The 21,697-nt window shown below is 43.8% G+C and overlaps 2 protein-coding genes, 1 non-coding gene and 1 pseudogene across 4 annotated transcripts in view; 2 read left to right on the forward strand and 2 right to left on the reverse strand.

Annotated features, from left to right (window-relative positions):
* Nucleotides 1–14,158, reverse strand: part of ZCWPW1 (zinc finger CW-type and PWWP domain containing 1) — a 34,502-nt gene extending 20,344 nt beyond the window's left edge. The window contains exons 1-7 of one of the 2 annotated variants that reach the window (XM_036280274.1): nt 14,138–14,158; nt 8,027–8,085; nt 6,460–6,713; nt 5,630–5,720; nt 4,474–4,564; nt 4,012–4,157; nt 3,708–3,821 (exon numbers count right to left, since the gene is read on the reverse strand). In XM_036280274.1, the coding sequence (XP_036136167.1) occupies nt 3,708–3,821; nt 4,012–4,157; nt 4,474–4,564; nt 5,630–5,720; nt 6,460–6,713; nt 8,027–8,054 (724 nt within the window). In that variant the 5' untranslated portion in view covers nt 8,055–8,085; nt 14,138–14,158. Of the gene's footprint in view, nt 1–3,707; nt 3,822–4,011; nt 4,158–4,473; nt 4,565–5,629; nt 5,721–6,459; nt 6,714–8,026; nt 8,086–11,915; nt 12,222–14,137 lie in introns of those variants that run through there. The other variant, XM_036280273.1, reaches the window with a different exon arrangement.
* On the forward strand, nt 10,069–10,427 carry LOC118642481 (annotated as a pseudogene).
* Nucleotides 13,034–13,197, reverse strand: LOC118642917. The gene has a single exon (XR_004961828.1). It is a non-coding gene; the product is annotated as a U1 spliceosomal RNA (small nuclear RNA).
* A 1,065-nt stretch (nt 14,159–15,223) lies between the features above and the next one.
* Nucleotides 15,224–20,574, forward strand: MEPCE (methylphosphate capping enzyme). Its single transcript, XM_036280216.1, has 4 exons — nt 15,224–18,293; nt 19,361–19,579; nt 19,758–19,884; nt 19,999–20,574. The coding sequence occupies exons 1-4, from the start codon at nt 16,632–16,634 to the stop codon at nt 20,049–20,051; spliced, it is 2,061 nt and encodes a 686-aa protein (XP_036136109.1). The 5' UTR covers nt 15,224–16,631; the 3' UTR covers nt 20,052–20,574.
* Nucleotides 20,575–21,697: the final 1,123 nt, after the last annotated feature.

The raw sequence follows: 21,697 nt of genomic DNA on the forward strand, positions 1-21,697 counted from the left end.
TGTAAATAGTGCTGCTATAAACATGGGGGTACATATATTCTTTCTGATTGGTATTTCAGGCTTCTTAGGGCATATTCCTAGAAGTGGGATCATTGGGTGAAATGGCAGTTCCATTTTTAATTTTTGAGGTAACACCATATTGTTTTCCATAGTGGCTGCACCAGTCTGCATTCCCACCAGCAGTGTACTAGAGTCCCCTTTTCTCCACACCCTCGCCAACACTTGTTTGATTTGTTGATGGCGGCCATTCTGACAGGTGTGAGGTGATATCTCATTGTTGTTTTAATTTGCATCTCTCTGATGATTAGTGATGTTGAGCATTTCTTCATATGTCTCTTGGCCATTTGTGTGTCCTGTTTGGAGAGGTGTCTATTTAGTTCCTCTGCCCATTTTTTAATTGGGTTCTTTATCTTCTTTTTGTTGAGTTGTGTAAGCACTCTATATATATTGGAAATTAACCCCTTATCTGATATATCATTGGCAATGATGTTCTCCCATACAGTGGGTTGCCTTTCCATTGTGATGATTGTATCTTTTGCTATGCGGAAGCTTTTTAGTTTGATGTGGTCCCATGTGCAACCTCTTTTTTTACTTGTACTTAGGTTTGATTCCCAATCACCCGAGTTTTCTTTTCATATCTGAAATATGCCAAAATCCACCCTATCTAAAACTCTCCTATCCCTACTCTTCCTTCAGGTTTCAGCTTAAATGTCATTTCCTTACAAATGAATTCCCTGATGGACCCAATTTTAATTAGGTTTCCATTATTTCCTCTCATGACACTCCATTTTTTCCCTTTATAGTACTTAATAGAAATTGATTGTATTTATCAGATACTTCCCTTTCAACTTCCTACTCTAGGAGGACTCACCTCTCCTTGACAACTGTAAGAAACAGGAAGAGTAGTTCTTTTATAGCTAGAGGCTTAAACATTCACTATAATCACAATATGACTCACAAGCACTGCCCTAAGGGGTGAACTTCCATCTTCCAGTCTAAAGTCCAAACCTTGACCTAATACTGAGAGGTTCAGGAGACGGATCAATACCACACAGATCACCCGACTGCTCAACCTAGAAAATTACCTCCAGTTCCTTATATTACCATGTCATAATAACATGAAGAGTGGTTTATTGCCCTGGACTACCTGTGCCTGTATAGTCTTGCTATAGTTTTCTTTCAAGTATTTACAAACCATATTATGCTTCTATAATTAAAATTAGCCCAGCTGGTGTGAGTCGGTGGTTGAGCATCACCCATGCACCAATAGGTCGCCGGTTTGATTCCTGGTCAGGGCACATGCCCAGCTTGTGGGCCTGATCCCCAGTGAGGGGGATGCAGGAGGTGGCCAATCAATGTTCTCTCTCATCGATGTTTCTATCTCTCTCTTCCTCTCCCTTCCTCTCTTTCTCAAAATTAATAAAGAAAAAAAAATTTTATTTTTAAATTAAATTAAATACACACACACATACATGTTAGATACTAGCTGATTGTTTATTCCATTGTTCCTTATACTTTGGGTTCTGTTTTTTTGGTACAAGCCTGTTTTCCTTCAGATTGTTAATTCTACTTATTTTCAAAGTTGTAAACATACTAATATATTGTATGATCTATTTTTTCTCAATATTACCTAAAATTTCTCAGCATTATTAAGGTTATTTCATATAAAAAATTTGTTTATTATCTGTCTAACACACTAAGACCACAAATTCTATAAAGTCAAGGATTATCTATTCTGTTCACCACTATATTTCCAGCACCTAGTACAATGTCTGGCATATAATATAAGGCATTAATAACTATTGTTAAAAGAATAAATACATCTATATCCATCCTTACCTTCCCTCCATCCAATCTCAAAGGTTAAGTTGTCCTAAGAATAAATCCTCTGGTTTTCTTCTCATTCCCTTCCATCTCTCCCTCTCTATAAACAATTTTCCCTGAGCACATAAATATGCTGACAACACACAGGTCAAGTCTATTTCTTTAAAAGAAAGTTAAAAAAAACTTTTCCTCAACTCTGCACCCACTGTCCCCTTTATTTACCATTTTCTCCCTTCTAGTTTTCACATCTAAACTAATTGAAAAAATTGCCCTTGCCAGTGTAGCTCAATGGCTAGAGCGTTAGCCCACGCATGGAAGGGTCACAGGTTCAATTCCCTGTCAAGGGCAGGTACTTAGGTTGCAGGTTTGATCCGCAGCCCTGGTGCGGGCTTGTGTGGGAAGCAACCAATCGATGTGTCTCTCTCACACTGACATTTCTCTCTGTGTCTGTCTCTGTCTCTCTCTCACCTTCTCCTTCCCTCCCTTCCACTCTATCTGGAATATCAATGGAAAAATATCCTCAGGTAAGGATTAACAAAAAAAACAAAAAAAATTAGCCTACTATATTTGGTCAGGCTAATTTGGTGAGGTGTGTGATGTTAGCTGGTATTGATTTCTGATTTTGTGGGCTTTATATGGCCCTCGGGCTGGGCGTTCCACACCCCTGCAACTTGTCTACAGCTGAATTCATCATTTTAAACTTTCTCTTTCTTCTATATTCTCCATTTTAGATCATAGTTCTTTTTTTTATCCTCACCCAAGGACATTTTTCCATTTTTTGTTCAGATAAAGTGGGAGGGAGAGAGAGGAAGAGAGAGAGAAACATCAACGTGAAAGGGACACATCGAATGGCTGCCACCCGCATGACCAACCAGGGCCAGGGACAAACTGTAACCAAGGTGCATGCCCTTAGTGGGAACCGAACCCAGGTCTCTCTGGACTGCAGGCTGACGCTCCAACCGCTGGGCCAAACTGGCCAGGGTTAGATCATAGTTTTTTTAACCACTCAGTCACTCATGCCAGAAAACAGGATCATCCTACAGGCTCAGGCCTCACTCTTCCTCAGTTCTCATATCTAACTGGCAACCATATCATATTGATCCTGCCTTCTAAAGATCTCAAATTTGTCTCTTCCTCTTCATTGCTATTATCTATCTTCCTTGCTTGGATCACTATTTCTATGAGTCTAGTCTTGTTCCCAGGAATCCATCTTCCATGCTAGTGCCAAAGTGAGCTTTCTAAAATGCCAATCTTATCAAAGTTTCCCTACTTAATGCCAATGGTTCCTCTTTACCTGTAAAATAAAATCCAAATCCTTAGCTTCACATGTAAGGCTCTTTATGATCTGGCCCTTGCATGTCTCTAGCCTTATCTCCCCCATCCTTGCAACCTCCTACCCTACAGCACAACCAAAAGCTACCAACATTAGCCTTCCTCCATAACTCTGAAAATAATTATCTCTCTGTCCACCCCAATTTCTACCTTGGTTCATCAGACTAAATTATACTTCAAGTTCTGGCTCAAGTAGTATCTTTTCTTAGAAACTTTTCCAGGTTAACTCCAACTTGTAGCTTTCTTGTCTGCCTTCCTTAGAAGCCTATCTCCCTTGTGGCAGGCTTATACTCATTTCCTCTGCATTCACCCAGCACCTCCTAAAATGCCTGGTATATAGCAGGTACCCAAAAGCTATGGATTATATGAATGAATAATTGAATGAATTAAATCTTTCTTTTTCTTCCTCAGCAGCACATCCTCTAACAAGTAGCTGTGAGAAATTAATTATAATCTTTGCAGAATTCCTTCTAACATTCTAACCCTTGCCTCTCTCCTTCATCTCCAGTTTTCAAGCCCAAGCAGTTTTTCCAAACCATGGCTGAACTCACCAAAACCATTTTCCTCTCCTTTTTGTTGGTCCCTGATCTGAGAATGATCCTGAACTGTTTTCTTCAGTTGGTCTTTCTGTCTATGCTCATGTCCACTTTGGGCATTCTCATCTTCTGGGAAGATAAAATATTGTAGGGTAGGGAGATAAGGAAGAGATTCTTTGTAGATAGTAAAGCAGAAGAATCATAGCATGATAGTTTCAAGACTTAGGTTGGAAATTCTCAGCCTACCCACTGTCCCACTCCCTAATTTCATGGATTAAGAATTTGAGCCAGATGTCAAAGTCTATCTGACTATACTTACCAGCTTCCTTCTTTCTTTTCTTTAAGGAGAGTTTGCTGAATTTCTTTTCAGAGGGTGCAGGATCTGGCTGGCCTGGCTTAGATGTCTTTATCTCAGCTTCCTCAGAGGCTGAAATCTCTAGAATATGAGGTACCATTACCCTCTCTCTGAAAATAAGATATTTTTTAAATGAAAAGGTAAAATAATCCAAGGATAAAAGAGGGTAGAAGAATTCTAGGCTCTCTAAGGCCTTCTGAGGTCATTTCATCCATCTACTTGTCTATGTTTCCCAATTCAAACAGGTATCTTTCCTGAGCTAAGAAACATTTATAGAGATATCAAAAATGGCTAGATAGGTATATAGATAGATGATAGATAGATAGATAGATAGATAGATAGATAGATAGATAGATATAGATAGATAGACCACTTATAAATATTAAGTCCACCTTGTGATCAACTCACGCACAGGGATAAACTTACCTATCAGCATTATCATTATTAGTAGTAGAAGAAGTAATTCTTGGTTCCTTGTCTAACTGGGTACATCTTATGGGTTGGGCACAGGAAGTATCTGCAAAATCAAGGTAGATTCTATCCCTTCCGAAACAAAATACTATAAGCAGAGCAGCAATTTTTTAAAATAACCACTCCAGCCCTGGCCAGTTGGGCTCAGCAGTTAGAGCGCTGGCCCACAGTCCAGAGAGACCCGGGTTCCCACTAAGGGCATGTACCTCAGTTGCAGTTTGTCCCCGGCCCCCGTTGGGTCGTGTGGGTGGCAGCCACTTGATGTGTCTCTCTCACATCGATGTTTCTCTCTCTTCCTCCCTCTCTCCCTCTCACTCTATCTAAAGATGAATGCAAAAATGCCCTCAAGTGAGGATAAAAAATAAAAATAAATAAAAATAACCACTTCATTATTTCTAAACTGTAACCCTTCATTAAAATGTCTTCTATGTGTTGCCTGGAAGAGTCTACTTGTAGACTTTCGTCATATCATAAAATTTTAAGTCTTAAATTTTCAGAAAAAATCTACAAATCTATGTCCTTCTAAAAGCCTTTCCAGATTTATCTGTCTTATTCCAGGATAACCAGGTAATGTTAATTTTATGTACTGTGTTTTATATCATTTGTTCCTCAAACTTTCCTCTAGGAATAGAAGTACATCTAAGAATAGCTGAAAATGTCAGACCATTCTTCTTAGCCTTGTGACCTTATGAAAGGGTCTTGGGGTCTATGCTATAGAGTTCTTTGTTTTAAAAATCAAATCCCTGAACATATGTTGAAACAGTATGGGAAACAGAAAATATAAAAGAGCAGATGGAAATTAAGTTATTAAAACCCGGGAAAAATAATTTATCTTTTCTAAGATGATTCTGAACATATAAAAATACATTTAAATTACATTTAAAAATTTAGATGAGACTATATTTACACTCTCGTGTCAATGTAATCTACTTTTCTAAAAGTCTGTAACTCCTATCTTAGGTGGTTTAGCTACAGTCCTGTTGGAAGATGAGGTCTTTTAAAGTACTTCAAAGTTCCATCTAATATTTTTTTACTTAGGAGTGAAGCTATCAACTTACTCTACATCTTAGGTAACAGTTTCTCTGCCTAACTGAAACTCTTTTTCTCTCACCATCAGCCATACCCAAGCACTGTTGAAGGGACTTCTGTAGCACAATCTGGACAATCTCCTCAAATTCTTCATTGGTAAGACCTGATTTTTCCTGCAGAGACAAGGGTAGGGCAGAAAAACTGCTTGTCTTTTCCCAGTTCTCCTCTCTGGCCAGCCAGAAAAGCCTCCTTTAGATGAGGCAGTACATTCACAAGGCTGAGAGCATAAAGTTGATCATACAATAGGACTCCATAAACTCTATCCCAGATCTCCTGGGAATAAAGGAGTCCAAAAACAGAAAAAGTTAATAAAATTTCTGTCCACCTCTGCTCTCATTTCCATCCCACCTCAGCCCCTACCTACCTACCCATTATTTCCTGCTAAATGATTTCATCAAAACATTTTTGACCATGCCCTGACCAGTTTGGCTCAGTACTTAGAGTATCAGTCCACAGACTCAAGGGTCCCAGGTTCAATTTCCAGTTAAGGGCATGTACCTGTGTTGCAGGTTCAATCCCTGGCCCTGGTCAGGGTCGTGCAGGAGGCAACTAATCATTCCCCCCTCTTTCTCTCCCTCTCTCCCTCCCTCCCTCCCTCCCTCCCTCCCTTCCATTCTATCTAAAAAAAAAAAAAAAAAAAAAAATCAATGGAAAAAATATCCTCGGGAAGGATTAACAAAAAACAAACAAAAAAACATTTTTTACCTCTTTAAGAAGAAAATGGAAATCCCAAAAAAGAAATAAAAAAACTGAAACTAAAGATGAATTTCCCCAACATGAAAAGATTCTGTTTGTCCAGGATAGATGACTGGAAGAAACTGTCCCACTAGATCCCACCAATGTGACTGATACCTTTTCTTTCTTCTTTGCTTGCTTCTTGTCTTGAGCCTTTACTTTTTTCTCCTGGACAATGCTTGGACCATTCTCTGTAGTTGCTTTCTCCTCCTTCTTCTCTACCTTGGCCTTTAGCAGGTTTGGCCTGGCCTCTATCTCCAGGGAACTGATTCCCAGGGTCTCCTCTTTGGGTGAATTAGGGCAATATGGCATCAGGCTATGCAATTTTTGTGCAGGTGGGGCAAAGGTTTTTTTTGAACCTTTCTCATATTCTGAAAGAAATTTGATCATCAAATGTAATTTATGATACATAGAGCCCAACACAGAGATTGCCAAACACTGCCAATCAACTGACTATATCAGAATTATTTAGAGAAATAGTTTAATAAATTCAGATTTCTAGGTCTCTCCTCACTTACCCTCACTTACCCTGTCCTGAAATTCTGATGAAATATTTTATTTTATTGTTTTATTTTTTTATCCTCACCAGAAGACACTTCCGCATTTATCTTCAGACAGAGTGGTAGGGAGAGAGGGAGGAAGAGAGAGAGAGAGAAACAATGATGTGAGAGAGACACATCGAGTGGCTGCCACCCACATGACCCCAACCAGGGCCGGGGACAAAATGCAACCGAGGTATGTGCTCTTAGTGGGAACAAAACCCAGGTCTCCCTGGTCCACGGGCTGACACTCTAACCGCTGAGCCAAACCAGCCAGGGTGTGATGAAATTTTTTTTTTTTTTTTATCCTCACTCGAGGACATTTTTCCATTTTTTGTTCAGATAGAGTGGGAGGGAGAGAGAGGAAGAGAGAGAGAAACATCGACATGAAAGGGACACATCGAGTGGCTGCCTCCTGCACGACCCAACCAGGGCCGGGGACAAACTGTAACCGTGATACATGCCCTTAGCAGGAACCTAACCCGGGTCTCTCTGGACTGCAGGCCGAGGCTCTAACCACAGAGCAAAACTGGTCGGGGCGTGATGAAATATTTTAAAGTGAGGCCTGAGAATCTGTAATTTTACAAGACTATCTAGATGATTCCGATGTACTTCCTGTCTTAGGAACCACTGAGTAATTAGTTCAGAGGTGATAAATATGATAAATATAAGCATGAGAAATGGACTTATTCAAATATATTTTTTAATTTGCTTACTTTAACTTTGTACAAAATTTTATGGGCAATTATGAAAAAACTAGTCAAAATCTACAAACGATAAAATAAAAATTGTAGTGATCTTCCCAGGTATAAGTAATATCATTTTCTTCTGAGCTTTCTCCATACATAACACTTTGTACCTGCCTGATAGCATTCACCCTATTCAAATTTATGTTATAGATATTTAAATGTATTTTCTCTCCCTGTGAGTTCATACATACCTTGAGCAGGGCTCTTTCTAAGATACATATTTCACTCAAAGTATCTAGGAACATAGTAACTTTAACAGAGTGGACACAAAATATATGTGAACTGAGATTCTCTTTGGTGAGAATCTGAACCCCTTGGTCCAGACCACCAAGAGCTGAGATAGAAGAGAAAAATTAAAGAAATGTATAAAGTGAACCTCCCTCACTCTTGATTCACCTTCTTCACTCCGCAATGTTGTCATCATTCAGCAGAGAAGCTACACTTCTTTTGTTCCTCTGTTAGAAAAAAAAAAAATTAACTGCTATGACTCTGATTGAACATGAATTTAATCTTTCTTCTCTTCCTGTCTCCTTAGGTTCAGAATATCTTTTCCTGGAACCCCTGAACATTTTCTGCCTTCTTGACTACACTTCTGCTCCTTAGCAATGATAATTACATGCCCGGGGATAACTAGAGTTACTGTTTTTTGTTTTGTTTTGGTTTTTATTTATTATTGTTGATCCTCACCTGAGGATCTTTTTCTATTGATTTTTAGAGAGAGAGAGACACACACACATCGATGTGAGACACATTGACTGGTTGCCTCCCGCACAACCCCGACCTGGGCTGGGGATTGAACCTGCAACCCAGGTATGTGCCCGTGACCAGAATCAAACCAATGACCCTTTGGTCCACAGGTTGATGCTCTAACTGCTGAGCCAAACTGGCCAGGGCTACAGTTACTATTTTAAAGATTAGCAATAATCCTTAGTGTTTTAAGTGCTGAAGAGATTAGTATACCCACACAGCTATAAGCCATCTGTGGCCCAGCAGAGTGCTGAGACTCAATTTGTGGGTGATGTTCCAATAATTTGTACATTTTTCCAATTTACACTTTCCATTTTCAATATTATTTCTACCCAGCTGTTAGAAGAGAATTGCTTTTTGTTTTATCAGCCTAAACTTATAACCCTCTACCCAGTTTTCTTTAGGTTTAAAGCATATAATTACCTCACTCATGTTTTTGTAACAGTTATAATAAACATCGTAATTCTGATAGAGTCTTTAGAGGTCATAAAATGCCATCTCCCCTTTTTACAGATGAAAAATATGCAAAGAGAGATTCAGTGGTTTGTCCAAAGCTTCAGTGTTAACACATGGTAGAGCCAAGTTGAACCCATACCTTTGGCTTTCAAATTCTACTAATACAATGTCTATTCTTCTCTATGACCTTATTTCTGACTGTTGGTTTTGAGTACTTTCAAGGCCCTAGACTTGAAACTCAATATTCCAACTCTGCCATCTCCCACTTATAAAAAGACTCCAAAGCAGCATAAAATTGATCTTTTAGTTCATGTATAGTTCCCTTTAAAGGATCTGAAAATGTTAAGACCTTCAAATGGCCAAGCTATAGTAAACACTCAATTGTTCCGGGTGTTGAGTTCCTCTCCCTGGTTCCTAAGATGAATTCAAAGGGTTTTGGGGCTTGACTTATTGTGGCCACAACATGGCTGAGTGTATTTTTAAATTCTCTTTTGGTATTTCTCTGTTCCTTTTCTTAATTCTATAAAGGTGGATAATTCTGATGTGCTGTTCTGCAATAACTACTTTTCCTTTATATTAAGGAGCACATTAGCCCTGGCCAGTTTGGCTCAGCGGTTGAGCGTCGACCTTCGGACCAGAGAGTCCCAGGTTCGGTTTCCACTAGGGGCATGTACCACATAAAAAAAAAAAAAAAAAAAAAAAGGAGCACACTTTCTCACTTTTCCCACAGTAACTCACCACCAACCCCTACATTTATTTGCTCTAAGAAAAAAGGCATATGGGAAATTTAGGGAGAAACACTACAGTAAATAGGTCTCCTGTTTTATGATAATCCTAAATAGAAGCTACAAACCAAATAAAATTGGATGCAAAAGGAATATTAATTTGACCACAAATGGCAAACATATCTTCTCTCAGATTCTGGAATCCCAAAAATAATCATGAGAAGTCCCTATGAAGGTAATATAAATTACAAGAAGAGCTATACTAAATGAGAAATAAAAACTAGTAGATTTGAGATGACAACATATCATTTTTTAAAATGTATATCTTTATAATATGCTTGTATATCCATAAACTATCTCTGGAAGAACACACAAGAAACTGACAAAAGTGTCTCTGGAGATCTCGGGTCCCAGCAGCTTGGGTGGTGGGGGAGAAGTGGCAGTGTCCAGGCAGCCACAAGGCGCACCATGGCTCTCAGGAACTCAGCATGAGCCCGCCCTGCTGCCATGATGCCCAAGAGGAAGGTTAGCTCCCTGAGGGGGCAGCGAAGGAGGAGCCCAGGAGGAGGTCGGCAAGGTTGTCAGCCAAACCTGCTCCTGCAAAAGTGGAAATGAAGCCAAAAAAGGTGGCGGAAAAGGATAAATCTGCAGACAAGAAAGTGCAAACAAAAGGGAAAAGGAGAGCAAAGGGAAAGCAGGCCGAAGTGGCTGACCAGGAACCTAAAGAAGATCTACCCGCGGAAAATGGAGAAACTAAAAACAAGGAGAATCCAGTCTCAGATGAAGCAGGAGAGAAAGAAGCCAAGTCTGATTAATATCATATACCATGTCTTATCAGTGGTCCCTGTCTCCTTTCTTGTACAATCCAGAGGAATAGTTTTATCAACTATTTTGTAAATGCAAGTTTTTTAGTAGCTCTAGAAACATTTTTTTTATCCTCACCCGAGGACATTTTTCCATTTTTTGTTCAGACAGAATGGGAGGGGGAGAGAGAGAAACATCTATGTGAAAGGGACACATCCAGTGGCTGCCACCCACCCAACCCAACCAGGGCTGGGGACAAACTGCAACCGAGGCACATGCCCTTAGCAGGAACCGAACCCTGAGCCAAACTGGCCAGGGCTAGAAACATTTTTAAGAAGGAGGGAATTGCACCTCATCCCATTTTTTAAAGTGTAAATGCTTTCTTTTAAGCAGTGAAATCATTTGCTGGTTGTTTATTTTTTGGTACAACCAGAAAATAGTGGGATATTGAATATGGGAAGCTTTGATTGCCTTGGGTGTCAGCTTACCATCCCATAGATGGGGGAAGTTTATATATCCTATTAATACAAAGCATATTAAATGGTAGTTTGGAGTCAGTTGTGCATTTAATATGTCTTGAACATTTTAAATTACTTCTATTCCCATGGTTTTGGTATAATTGTTTCCTAAAAAAAAGTCCTTGATCTTGGCTCTCCCTGTCAGAAGTCCGTGAGCTCTGTAACATCTTTGGTGTGGTAGTCCAGTTTTCCTAGTAACTTTGTTAATGTGCTGTGAAAGACTGAAAATTTGATTATGTAGTATATATATTAAATTGTGAATTAGTGGGACTTTGATGTAACAGCATATCAACATTTGAAAATATTGGTACTTGATACTCGAGGAAAATTAGCCTCCAAATTTTAAGCTGGAAAGTCACTGGAATAACAGTTTAGAAAAGAATCACTACATGACTTTACATTTTTGGTACGTATGTTAAGAATTGTGTACAAATTGAAATATCTGTGTACTTATCCTCAAAACAAACAATAAAATCTCAATTATGGAAGAAAAAAAGTGCCTCTGGAGAGTGGAACCATGTGGAAGGGAGCTTTTTATTGTACGCCTTATGTATCTCTAGCATTTTATAACATATACATATTATCACTTCAAAAATGATTTTTTTAATTCTAAATTCTTTAAACAAAGAGTATTTTGATCAACCTAAAAATACAAAATTTTCCAAGTTATGTTCAAGTGATTATCTAAGCCTATACTGACCTCTCCAGGCAAAAATGTGTGTTACTAGAGTGCCAACCACCTGGATAAAATTGTGGATCGTTATTGAGTGAATAAACTGTAGTAAATCTATAAGCAGCTATGTGTAACAGTTCCCCTTAATCTAGAATGGAGATGTGATGAAGAGCATTACTTTTAAAGAAAATCTCTAACCTGATCAATAGAGAAAGGAAAGCCAGGAAGTCACTGACAACTTAAATCTCTGCTCCTCTCTGTTCTAGACTAATTATTTTCTTCCACAATAACAAATACTGAAATCTACTTCAGAGAGAGAAATATTTTTTAAATAGTTAATAAATAGACAAAATATCACCAACTTTCATCTTGTGCTTCACAGGCGACCAGCTACTAAATGACTGGGGACACCAAACCCAGGAACAACAATTGAGGTTTTCTCTTTTCTTACCTTAGGTGAAAAAGAGAAGGAAAAAATCCAATAAAGCTTCAAGTATGAGAGTAAAAGAAAGTTCCATAAACCAGATGCTATTCACTCAACATAAAGAAGAAGGGGAAATAAGGAGGGAGAAAGAACTTAAAAAAAAAACAAGTAAAGGGAGCCAAAGGAAGGTGAATAAGGTGTTCTAAGAAACAGAAAGTTTTCTTTCACTTAAACATTAAAAAGTATCACACTGGTTTTAAGATAAAATCACCTAGCTCAGCAGTTCTCAAAGTATGATCCAAAGATCTCCCTTTTCCAACTAGTTATCTGTGTTAGGCTGGATTTTCTCATATATTTCAACCAAAACAAGATACAAGCATACCTTGAAGGCATTGCAGGTTTGGTTCCAAACCAACATACTAAAGTGAGTACCACAATAAAGCAAGCTGTGATCTTTTTGCTCGTGGAGGGTCTTGCCTTTAATTTGTAAAAAACAACACCACCAGCAACAAAAATGCAACACCTGTGAAGCACAATAAAGGGAAGTGCAATAAAACCAGGTACGCCTGTATCTTAACAGATTAAATTCAAAAACAGATGAAAATCCAGCTGTCTTCTATTAAACAAGACATGAAAGATATTGCAAAACTGGAAAACACCACCATGTTCACACTAACTTTCCTGTTTAGGAAAATAATTTTTTCACAAGAATGTTGTTAACATGAAATGCGTTTATTGTTATTTTAACATTAATAAATGTTTAACCCAGCTCGTGTGGCTCAGTGGTTGAGCGTCAGCCCATGCACCTAGAGGTCGCTGGTTCAATTTGTGGTCAGGGCACATGCCCAGGTTGTCGGCCCAATCCCCTGTGGGGGGCATGCAGAAGGTGGCCAATTGATGTTCTCATCGATGTTTCTCTCTCTCTCCCTGTCTCTTCCTCTCTCTCTAGTCAATAAAGAAAAACATTACTAAAAAAAAAAAAAATGTTTACATTTTTCTCAGTTTAATTTCTGCCATAGATATAAACCAATCTTTGAAGTCCTTCATATTTTTTTTCAGGGGAGGGCATGAATGCAGTCCCCTACTACCACAAATTATGCAGTCAAGTTTCCCACATTGGGGGAAATCGCAGGGGTTGGCACATCCAGAGTGCAATGGATAAGTCTCACCCTGGGAAAACCACCTTTGTGATCATGGTATCTCCCCTGCCAGGTAAGTATCTGCCTTCATAATTTTAATTTTTTTTCTCTATTGCTTTTAGAGAGAAAGGGAGGAAGTGGGAGAGAAAGACAGAAGCATCCATGAGATAAAACATTGATTGGCTGCCTCCTGCATGCTCCCCACTGGGGATTTGGCCCACTGACCAGAAATCGAACTGGCGACCTCTTTGTGCATGGGTCAATGCTCAACCACTAAGCCACACCAGCCGGGCCTCCTTCATAATTAAGAGTATAAACTGTTTGAGAACTGGTCTAAGTAACTTAATTCAGTCTTGTCAATATTTTTCAAAAAGCATTAATTCTCCTCCCCCATTTAGAATGTGTTCACAAATTTTCCCCTCCTAACTATCCAATTATTCCCTCTTTATATTGTTCCTGGAATTCTTGGTCTAAGAGGATAAAAGTAAACCCTTTAGAATTGTCCTCTAACACAGATTCTGTGACCCTCAAAAACCTGTATTTAAAGACTATATTTAAAATCGCCTTTAAGCTGGAGTTGGATTTCCTTTTGGCTTTAATGTCTAATGGCATGTAAACCTCTGCTTATTTTCAAGCCTTGATTAATAATAGCTATTTTCTTTCTTTCTCTTCCTTTTTTCTTTCTTTCTCTTCCCTCCCTCCCTCCCTCCCTTCCTTTCTTTCCTGTGCTCAGCGAGCATGATTTAAAACATTTAACAAGACAGAAAGAAAAAGAATATTCCAGCTACCCTACTGCCTATACTAGACTACCTGACAAGACATTACTGTCATAACTACTGTAGTTGACCTAAAGCTTTTACAGAATCTTGTAAATAAATGGTGAACTAAAGCTTCTTGGTTCAGAGAATGCCAGGAAACACAGAGATGTGGCCAGTTATCACAAAAATAGTCTTTTGGCACTCTGATCTTGTTCTTGCTATCTACTGCCAAAGATGCTTCCATACGTGCCCTTGTTACCGACCTCCAAGTGGCCTTTTTGTGTTTTCGCTGAAAGGAGCACATCTCCATCAACTTCCAGATCACCGCACCTTTTTCCCTGTCAGGGTGCCAAGGTGTGGTACAGGAAAGGGCCTTAATTCTACCTGTAAAACTTGAGGGAAGAATCTTTTGGTGATCCCCATTTTTCCTCACGCTTCCCTCACCAAGTATCTCTTAAGGACAACAATGAAGATTTGAGGTATCACAGGGTCAAAAATCCTTGGCTCCCCTCAAAAGGTAAAATAGTGTCTTTCTAGCTCCTTTTCCCCCATCAAGAACCCCGTTATGAGAGAATTTCCCCTCAGCCGCCCCTCCCGCTGAGGCACTAGAATCCTCATTCTCGCTCAGACCGTCGTCGCCTGCCAGTATAAAATATGGGGTTACTTTTGTTTGTTGGTTGGGAGGAGTCTGCGATTAGAGATTCTAAGAAGCAGTAGTTAAGAGTTGGTCATCGACCTGAAGAGAAAACTCAGACGAAAGGTTCCGGGATTGGCCGCGCCTTACGCCTTCATCTGTAACCGGATTAGAGCTAGCTACCTTCTGAAGCAAGGAGGACCTAAAGGCGAGGAACGGAGAGAACTGCCGCAACAGTTCTGCAAGCTCCTCCAACCTCGACCCACTTCCCCCGCCACCAAGAAAAGGCGCGAGGCCACGAATAAGCTCCACAGTTCCTTCAAGCGGCGACCTCTCAGTGCTGAGGCGCAAGCACAGCCGGAAGACGTGTTTGCGCTTGCGCAGCTGAGTGATTGCCGCCATCTTCCAATCGAACGCTCTGTAAAACTACAAATCCCATAATCCTGGTTGGCTTCACTTTTTTTAGGCGGCAATAGTAGTGCCTGATCGTTGATGAACCACATCTTTGTTTTACTAACTTTTCTCTGTCTCAAACTGTCTTTTCCTTCTTTTCGTTCCCTGATTTCTATTCTTCTTTTTAGTCTCCTTCGTACCCTTATTTTAATTGTTTGAGACTCTCCACCCCATTCTCGCTCCCCCACCCTCTTCTCAGACATAGGACCCGCATCCCAAACACTGTTGGCAAAGAGAACGGGCCACCTAGCACTGAGTAGAAAGGACGTTGAATAGCTTCCTCCCCATTGGCCGAGGCAGAGACCCAAGGAAGCCTAAACCTCTTCCCCACCCACACTCGTTTTTCTATAACGCGGCGCGAAGCCGCAGCGTGCACTCGGGAAGGCCTGCGTACGAGATGGTGGTGGTGAATGTATTGCTATTGGTGGCTTTGGTGGGCATGGGATTGCAGTCCTCGGGCTAGGGGCTCCAGCGCAGGCGTCTGGTGGTATGCGGGGGCGTTGGTGTCGGGGTTTTGGGTGTGGAGGCGGAGGGAAGGGCGTGGTGTCCCCAGGTGATCGCGATCAGGGGAAGGCTGACGAGCGAGAAAAGGATTCGGCCATTTCGGGGGAAGAAGGATTTGGACAACAACGGCTGTTTTAGTGCTGATTTTTTTCAGCTCAGCAGTGAATATATTCCAGGGGGGTGAGTTAAAATGACTTATCGTGTTTTACTGAGAACAGTTCGTAGGAAGACGATCAGTACACTTGCTCCTTCCTCACTTTTATGGTCCACCCCCTCTGCCCCTCCGAAGCCCTTCTAAGTAGGTGGGCAAAGAGGGGGGGACAACTAGGTCATGAATAATTCATGAGGGCCAACCCTTTCCTTAACCACTCCCCTCCGCGTCGTGCTGACGTACGTTACGTGTACCAAACCTGGGGAAGCGACGTAACAGTCCCCGCCCCTGGGACGGAGGGCGGGGCGTCACCTCCAGCACGTGCTGCTTCTACCCGCGCAAGCCCAAAAGGATGTGCGCAGGCGCTCCCCACTAGGGGGAGGAAGGAGGCGGGGTAGGGAGGTTGTTGGGTTTAGAGCCGGGCGGAGACCGCTGAGACTCATTCCTCAGGAACAAGGGTCGGGTGTCAAGGAGACCTTTTTACACCAGCTCCCCGTCCCCCGCCTACGGTGGGTGGGTTCGCGCGGCAGAGACAAAGGATATCAGTAGGGACGAACATAGCTGCGAAGGGAAGTAGGGTGTCAGTTTGGGGTGGTGGGCTTTTGGGGAGGATTAAGGGGGGCTAGATTTAAACTCCCGGAGCCGTTAAGTTGGTTCGTACTCGGATGCGCGCGCGACCAGGGTGGTGGCAGAGTGCGCATGCGTGAATCTGGGGCGAGAGGAACGCGCTCCAGCAGTGCGCGCTCACGGCAAAGCGGTAGTGGTAAAGGAGAAAGGGGTCGGCGCACGCGCGGTTGAGTCCTCCAGTTGTTCGGGTCTCGCGGGCATCTTGTTTTGGTCTCGTGGGCAAGGGGGGCGCGCTTCGGGGGAGGCGCTTGGGCGCGAGACTAGAAGAGACGAGCAGAGCTGCGCGTGCACCCGGGAAAGGGGGGGAAGGGAGCGGGGTCTCAGAAGGGGGGTTAAGCCCCCTGGTCCACCATCGTAGCCCTCGACTGGGACGCAATAAGGGGAGGAAATGATAGAGATGGCGGCGGAGAAGGAGCCGTTTCTGGTGCCTGCCCCGCCGCCGCCGCTCAAAGAGGAGTCAGGCGGAGGGGGCAGCCCCTCGGTGCAACCACACCGAGAGGTCGCCTCTGGGGAGCTCCGCGGCGGTACGCAGCGTGGGCCGGGCCCGCGCGCACACTCAGCTGGGGTCTTGGCTTCTGGGGCGGGCAAGGAGAGCCCCAGGGCTACACCTACCCCTCGGGGCGGCCAGTCGGAGCAGCTACGAGGGGGCGGCCCCCAGGCGCACGGGGAGGCCCGCCTGTCGGATCCCCAGGGGCGAGCCGCTCCCCCGGACGTGGGGGAGGAGCGACGGGGAGGGAGCGGAACGGAACTGGGACCCCCTGCCCCGCCTCGACCCCGGAATGGCTATCAGCCCCACCGGCCCCCTGGGGGAGGTGGGGGCAAGAGGAGAAATAGCTGCAATGTAGGGGGAGGTGGTGGAGGCTTCAAACATCCGGCCTTCAAGAGGCGCAGGCGGGTTAATTCGGACTGTGACTCTGTGTTACCCTCCAACTTCCTACTGGGGGGCAATATCTTTGATCCACTGAACCTGAATAGTCTCCTGGATGAGGAAGTGAGCCGCGCACTCAATGCAGAGACCCCTAAGTCATCCCCACTTCCAGCCAAGGGGCGAGATCCAGTGGAGATTCTCATCCCCAAAGATATTACTGACCCGCTCAGTCTCAATACTTGCACTGATGAGGCCCAAGTAGTACTTGCTTCACCACTCAAGACTGGTCGGAAGAGGCATAGACACCGGGGACAGCACCACCAGCAGCAGCAGACAACTGGAGGGAATGATAGCCACTCTGTGCTGCCCACAGCCCCCCTCACTCCCTCACTCCATGGGGAGGGCACCACACAGCAACAGCGGCATAGAGGCCAGAACCGGGATGCCCCCCAGCCCTATGAACTCAACACAGCCATCAACTGCAGGGATGAGGTCGTGTCGCCCCTACCATCTGCCCTACAGGGTCCCTCAGGCTCCCTTTCAGCCCCTCCAGCTGCCTCAGTTACCTCTGCAACCCCGTCTTCCTCCTCACGACATCGAAAACGTCGCAGGACTTCCAGCAAGTCAGAGGCAGGGGCTAGGGGTGGAGGAGGCCAGGGTCCTAAGGAAAAGGGCCGAGGGAGTGGGGGAGGCCGCCACCACCTCCACCCACTACCTGCAGCAGGTTTCAAAAAGCAACAGCGCAAGTTCCAGTATGGGAATTATTGCAAGTACTATGGGTACCGCAATCCTTCCTGTGAGGATGGGCGCCTTCGGGTGTTGAAGCCTGAGTGGTTCCGGGGTCGGGACGTCCTAGATCTGGGCTGCAATGTGGGCCATCTGACCCTGACTATTGCCTGTAAGTGGGGTCCATCCCGCATGGTAGGCCTGGATATCGATGCCCAACTCATCCATTCAGCCCGCCAAAACATCCGACACTACCTGTCTGAGGAGCTGCGTCTGCAAACCCAGACTTCTGAGGGGAACCCAAGTGCAGAGAGTGAGGAAGGGACCACAGCCATCAGAAAGAGGAGCTGCTTCCCAGCCTCACTGACAGCCAGTCGGGGTCCCATTGCTGCACCCCAAGTGCCCTTGGATGGAGCAGACACATCAGTCTTCCCCAACAATGTTGTCTTCGTTACGGTAAGAGGGTCTTGGGATAGGAGCCAGGTATGAGGGTGAGATGAAATAAGAATGTGGCAGGGGAAGGTTATGAGCCAGAGGGATATCTGTGCATGCAGTCCTTACAGGGAGAACCAGATCCTCAAGAGAATGGTCTGAATCTGCAACTGATTCCACTGGGTGTCTCTTCCTTCCTATAAACTGGAAAGGTAGGGGCTCTACCTGGGCTCCTTTCTCATGACTACTAGCCCCAAAATGGGATCTGACTCCTTTTGCCCTGCTTCCTGCCTGGACTGTAATCCAGACTAGTCCACCTTCTCTTGGGGGCTACTGCTGATGGTCACTACAGGATTTGGTCCAGATGGAAACTTGTCCTCCAGCCTACTGAAGGTGCACAAAGGATGGGTATCAGGCATGGACTATTTGGGGGTGGGGGGGTAGATAATATTTAGTTTTTATCTGTTGATAGGGACTTTGTTTGCATTAGATATAGAGTTGGTTGAGGAGCATCTGTCAGTGGTTAGGAACCCAAGTGGCTTGTACTTGGATCATCTCCACATTGACCTTAGCTAGTGGAATGAATAATAAAGTCCTCTGCAGGAGGGGAAGGTAGCATGTCTTCAGCGATCTGCAGGAGTGTTGAAAAATGGACTTTCCAGAGAGTGGTAATGAGCTTATCTAGAAAAGATTTCCTAGGGAATGGGCTCTTCACTTCTCTGGAAGAAAGGAAAGACCAAGCCTGAAACTTTGCCAGCCCCAGCTACTGAGAAGGAACCACAGGTCTCCTTTTCAAATCTGTATTAGGTCCCTTTGTATAACATTGAGTCACTCAGCTTAATGGGCAGGGTCTTGGAGGAACTCTGGCATTCTTTCTCTGCAATTTCACTCCAACTTTGGAGATCTCATGGATACTTTGCTCAACTTAAAATCACCCAGGTTTCTTTGTGTTTGGTTTATCACCAGTAGCATGCAAGAAAATGAGACTGAAAGTATCACAGATGATTGTCGCCAAGGGCTAAAGTGAGGCTGCAGATTGAGTTGTGTGGGGGCAGTGGTTCTTTTAATGCCTCTATCGACTTTGCCCTCAGGGTAACTATGTGCTGGATCGAGATGAGCTGGTGGAGGCCCAAACACCTGAGTATGATGTGGTGCTCTGCCTCAGCCTTACCAAGTGGGTGCACCTGAACTGGGGAGACGAAGGACTGAAGCGCATGTTTCGCCGGATCTACCGGCACCTACGCCCTGGGGGCATCCTGGTCCTGGAACCCCAACCTTGGTCAACGTATGCCAAGAGAAAGACTCTCACAGTAAGTTGAGGTTTCAGTGGGAATTGGGTATATATCTTCCTTTAGTTGAGGAAAGAAAGGCCTCAAGGAAGCAGAAAGAAGACTTTCTGAACAAGGTGAAAAGAACCCCAGAGTGGGTGTCATTCTCCGGCAAGGGAGAAGGCAGCAAGCTGAAGTGGTCCCTTGCTCTTCTCCCTAGGAAACAACCTACAAGAACTATTACCGAATCCAGCTGAAGCCAGAGCAGTTCACTTCCTACCTGACATCCCCAGAGGTGGGCTTTTCCAGCTATGAGCTTGTGGCCACACCCCACAACACCTTCAAAGGTAAGGCTGGCTTATTTTGTTGGGGGAGGGAGACCAGTCCTGGTGGAAAGGGTGCAGACCCTATGGAGTCTTGAGGTCCTACCAACCCCTCCTGATTGCATACTCTCCTCTCAGGCTTCCAGCGTCCTATGTACCTGTTCCACAAGGCCCGATCCCCCAGCCACTAAGTGGCCCCCTGAAGAGAAAGTGTGAAGAAGCTGCCCGCTGCTCTTAAGGACCTGGGGAGAGAAGAAAGTATCCCACAGTCTTTCCTTTCTGGCTCCAAAAAGTTTCCTCTCTTGGATCTGCATAGAAAGCTTTTCCTATGTTGCTGCCCCAGCCTCCTCCCTACACCTCTGGTACCTAAGCAGTGAGCCCAGCTGTTCTGGAGTTACCATCTTTCTTTCCCCCAGCCCATTGGGCTGGATGGCATGGACTGTTTGCTGACCTTTGTTCTAGGACACAGGAGGTGTGGGATTATCAAGTTCTCTAGCCTCTTCCTCCTGTTCTTCCAAGGAGAGATTCCCATTCTCCTCAGCCCTTGTCCCTAGCTCTGTTTCAGTGGACCACAGATAGATGGACTGAGACTTAAGAATGGGGAGGCATGCAGGTACTGTGAAAATCCCTCTGCTGTCCCCCACTGGGAGAGGGCGTTGGGTTTGGAATGTAAGAACAGCACAATAAACTTGATGTTTAGGGCAATGGCCCCCACACCTATGTCTGGCACTTTTTAGCTGGTGGGAAGGGATGGGTGGTGCCTCCCAGTACAACCTGTGCTTCTTTTCTGCTCAGACTACAGTCTTTTAAGGTTTTTCAGTGGTTAGGAAGATTGTAGATTGCTAGATGTACACACGACTATGTAGAACTCTAGTCAGGAAAAAGGGTTGTAATGCAGATTTTGATGTGAAACTTGAAGAGCCTATCTACCCCACCCCACCCCAAAAATCGACAATTTTTTTATGGAAGCTTTGGCAGAAAGCTAACTTTGGAAGTTAACAGTGGAGTTGAAGTGGAGCTAGAAAAAGGCACTTGAGACCAGACTGCCTCCCTGCTTTAGAACCTACCTACCTCCTATCCTCCTTTTTTGGTGCTGTGGAACCAGATTAATAGGCAGTTTAACTAAACGTGTAGCTTTTCAGCAGCTTCTCAAGTGTCCCTGGAGTTTTGGACATTCAACAAATATTGAGTACTCTTTGGTCAGGTGTAAAGATGGCAAGGCCCTTGAAGATAAAATCAAGGAGATAATTAAAATAACTAGGTGCTAGTAGCTGCCTTCCAAGTCCCTTGAGTCAGGTAACATTCGGCTGAGATCCACATGTTAAAGTGATCAGAAATCAGTGGTGCAAAGAGACAAGCATTGTGTTATCAAAAACAAAGGTGGTAGGTGTGACTGAAGTCAGGAAGATATAGGGAGGGTATTGCGACCCCTGACTTGGCCATGGCTGGTGTGGCTCAGGTGGTAGGAGCATCCCATACACTGAAAGGTTTCAGGTTCATTCCTAGTTCGGGCGCTTATGAGGCAACCAGTCAAATGTTTCTCCTATCCTATCTAAAATCAATAAACGCAATCTGGTATAAGGCTCTAAAAAAAACAAAAAACCCACACAACTAAACCCCTGACTTGGACCAGTGTTTTCTACTTGTCATTACTGAGTTCCTTTAAAAAAAGTCAAAACACCCAGACACATGGAAGTAGGGCACAGACTGACATCCCTCAGAAGAGGGGATGGGGGGTGGGGGGGGTGGGAAGAGATAAACCACAGAACTTATATGCATATATGCATGACCAATGGACATGGACAACTAAGCTGGGGACAGGGTGGAGGGGGGGTGG

Source organism: Molossus molossus, unplaced genomic scaffold (genome assembly GCF_014108415.1).
Source record: "Molossus molossus isolate mMolMol1 unplaced genomic scaffold, mMolMol1.p scaffold_m16_p_3, whole genome shotgun sequence".
Lineage (NCBI taxonomy): Eukaryota > Metazoa > Chordata > Mammalia > Chiroptera > Molossidae > Molossus > Molossus molossus.